The sequence below is a fragment of the Leptonotus elevatus genome, chromosome 5, assembly GCF_054856555.1.
Source record: "Leptonotus elevatus isolate MCC_2025b chromosome 5, RoL_Lele_1.0, whole genome shotgun sequence".
In the NCBI taxonomy this organism is placed as follows: domain Eukaryota; kingdom Metazoa; phylum Chordata; class Actinopteri; order Syngnathiformes; family Syngnathidae; genus Leptonotus; species Leptonotus elevatus.
The window spans coordinates 26,640,769-26,643,268 of record NC_141243.1 but is presented as its reverse complement, the minus strand read 5'-3'; the positions used below and the strand labels follow the sequence as shown (position 1 = coordinate 26,643,268).

Sequence of the window (2,500 nt, the reverse complement as noted above, 5' to 3'; positions counted from 1 at the left end):
ATACACAACATATACACGGCTAAACTTGTGACTGGCATAAAAGTTCATTTTGTAGTTGTCACACATCGTCATCCTCATTGGATGTCTGTCTATTATTATACTATTATATTATATTCTGTGGGCTTTGCAAAATCAGTCAAAATCCAGTAAATCAGCCGGGAGCAAAGGGGGTTGCTTCAGTGAAAATGGCTGGAGTAAATAATTTAATGAGTCAGGTTTTCAGCAATCAAAGTTAAAGTCAACTTTACTGTCAATTCTTTCACATATGGTAGACATACAAAGCAATCAAAATACCTTTCCTCCCATTCCCATGTGCCGGCAAGATACAAAAAATATATACAATACAGGACATAGTCAACAGTAAAGTGCACACAGACAGAATGAACGAGAGTATAAAAATAACTAATATATAAAGTGCATATTTCATTAGATATTGTTTAGCAAGCAAGAGATGGCAAAGTTAAACACACAGGCACAGTGTCAGTCTGATGGATGGAGGTGAGGGTATACACGGACGGGAGAGTCTTCAAAATCCTGACAGCTTAATGGAAAAATTATCTTGGTGAGTCTGGCTATGCGGCACTGGAGGCTCTCCTGATCCACTTCCCAGAAGGCAGGAGACTGAACAAGTTGTGTGCATTATGGCTTGCATCTCCCACATTTGTGGTCGCTTTCTGGATGAGGAGAGTGTTATATGTCTCTTTCAGGGAGAGGAGTGGTGCAACCAATGGTCTTATCAGCTGTTCACGATGCTCTGCAGTCTTCCTTTTGCAGTCAGTGCAGCTCTCGCCCTACACTGTGATGCAGCTGGAAAGGATGCTCTCAATGGTTCCTCTGTAAAATGTGGTCATGATGAGTCATGGAGCACTTAGCCGCTTGATCTTGCACAGGAAGTAGTACTTAACTATACAAAAGTTATCTGGATGCTGTTTAAAAAAGAAATAGCGGAATGTGAACGCTACTTTTCTTACCTCTGTTGACATAGCGAATTGATTATGACGATTCCAGCCTTTGTGCCATACTTGCCAACTATGTGTTGTGAAAAAGAGGGATTTTTCTTGCAATTTTTTTGTTATGGACGTGCTTGGGGAAGTTTGGGGGGCTACCAGCGGCCGGTGCTTGAAGGCCCAAGGTTTCACATTTTTAATGTTTAATAATAAAATATTTGCTTCAGTTCCCTGGGATTAACCTGCAAAAAAATGCTCCTCAGTCATAAAGTTGTTCCTCGAATGAAGCCTTTGATTTGCAAAATTGCTCCGCAAAGAAAAAAAAAAAAATCTAGCCTTGTTCCCCTTTCATTGCTTGCTCAATATGATTTATTTTGGCTATTTAAAGTGATTAAATATTTGCTTCTAATGCATAATTGGGGTCCACTCCCGAGCCAGAATTCCCATTTCCTGCCACTATATGAGTCCCAGTAATCACGCCACCAGGTGTGTAATTGCCAGGTACTGCTGCACCAAACAGTTTTCGACCACATCCAATTGTAAGAGTTCTCTGTGCATTACTGACCTCTATTTACCACTAAAAGACATGCCATTGCGGCTGTAAACTTTTTTTGTCAAGTTAACACTGAGTGTTGCCGCGTCATTATCGGCAATCCCTCTTTATTGGTTCAGCATTCCCACAATGACTTAGTAGATGTTGCTTTTGCTATAAAAAAAAAAAGAAGCATATTTTGCATTGACTTTTACAGTCTTAAACATTCAAACATTATTTGAGGTTTTATATATTTTTATACACTATATCACAAGGGTGGCCAAGTTCGGTCCTCGGGAGCCACTTATCCAGCCTGTTTTGCATGTTTCTCTCCACTAAACACCTGATTCATGATCAGGATCGTTATCAGGCTTCTACAAAGCTTGCTGATTAGCTGATCGTTAGATTCAGCTGCGCTGAAGGAGGGAGACATGGAAAACAGGCTGGATATTGGCTCTTGAGGACCGAACTTGGCCACCCCTGCTCTATCATATATTTGAAACATCTCCAATTCATGTTATCTTCTGTATTCCTATCCTATTCTGCTAGATCTAGGATGCAATGAATGTACACATCCTTCCTGCCAGCACTCTCTCAACTCTTTGGGTATTGGACAGTGTGTGGAGTGTGACAGTGGAGTTTTGGTGCTGGATCCAACCTCCGGGCCCAAATGGAAGATGTCCTGTAATAGATGCAACGTTGTTGTTCATTTCTTTGAACATGCACATCGAGTGCAGGTAATGCATGAATGGTCCTATTATCTTTTCCAGTTAATTATCTTTTCTTCTCTATGGCTATGCTTACATGAGGACGATCTAAACAGAAGATGCAAAAGTGGTGTCTCGTCTTCTTCTCTTAGACTGGTGTCATGATGCCATTTTTACTTTGCTACTATACCTGCATAAAATACCTCAATACCGGTACTGAAACAGTACCTTGACAAAAATCTACAACATCAGCAAATGCAACAAATTAAAACTGACAAAAAAACTTCTAATTATGTTGATTATTTATCAATTTA

The 2,500-nt window shown here is 40.1% G+C and overlaps 1 protein-coding gene and 1 long non-coding RNA gene across 3 annotated transcripts in view; one reads left to right on the top strand and one right to left on the bottom strand.

The window, feature by feature from the left end:
* top3b (DNA topoisomerase III beta) overlaps positions 1-2,500 on the top strand; it is a 93,232-nt gene that overhangs the window by 85,638 nt on the left and 5,094 nt on the right. The window contains exon 17 of one of the 2 annotated variants that reach the window (XM_086076100.1): positions 2,029-2,216. In XM_086076100.1, coding sequence (XP_085932226.1) covers positions 2,029-2,216 — 188 coding nt within the window. Of the gene's footprint in view, positions 1-707; positions 1,763-2,028; positions 2,217-2,500 lie in introns of those variants that run through there. The other variant, XM_086076101.1, reaches the window with a different exon arrangement.
* The window catches only part of LOC147174803 (uncharacterized), a 12,050-nt gene continuing 9,782 nt past the window's right edge, over positions 233-2,500 (bottom strand). Inside the window, exon 3 of the long non-coding RNA XR_015094840.1 lies at positions 233-2,500. This exon is cut by the window's right edge and continues 644 nt beyond it. This is a non-coding gene — a long non-coding RNA (uncharacterized LOC147174803).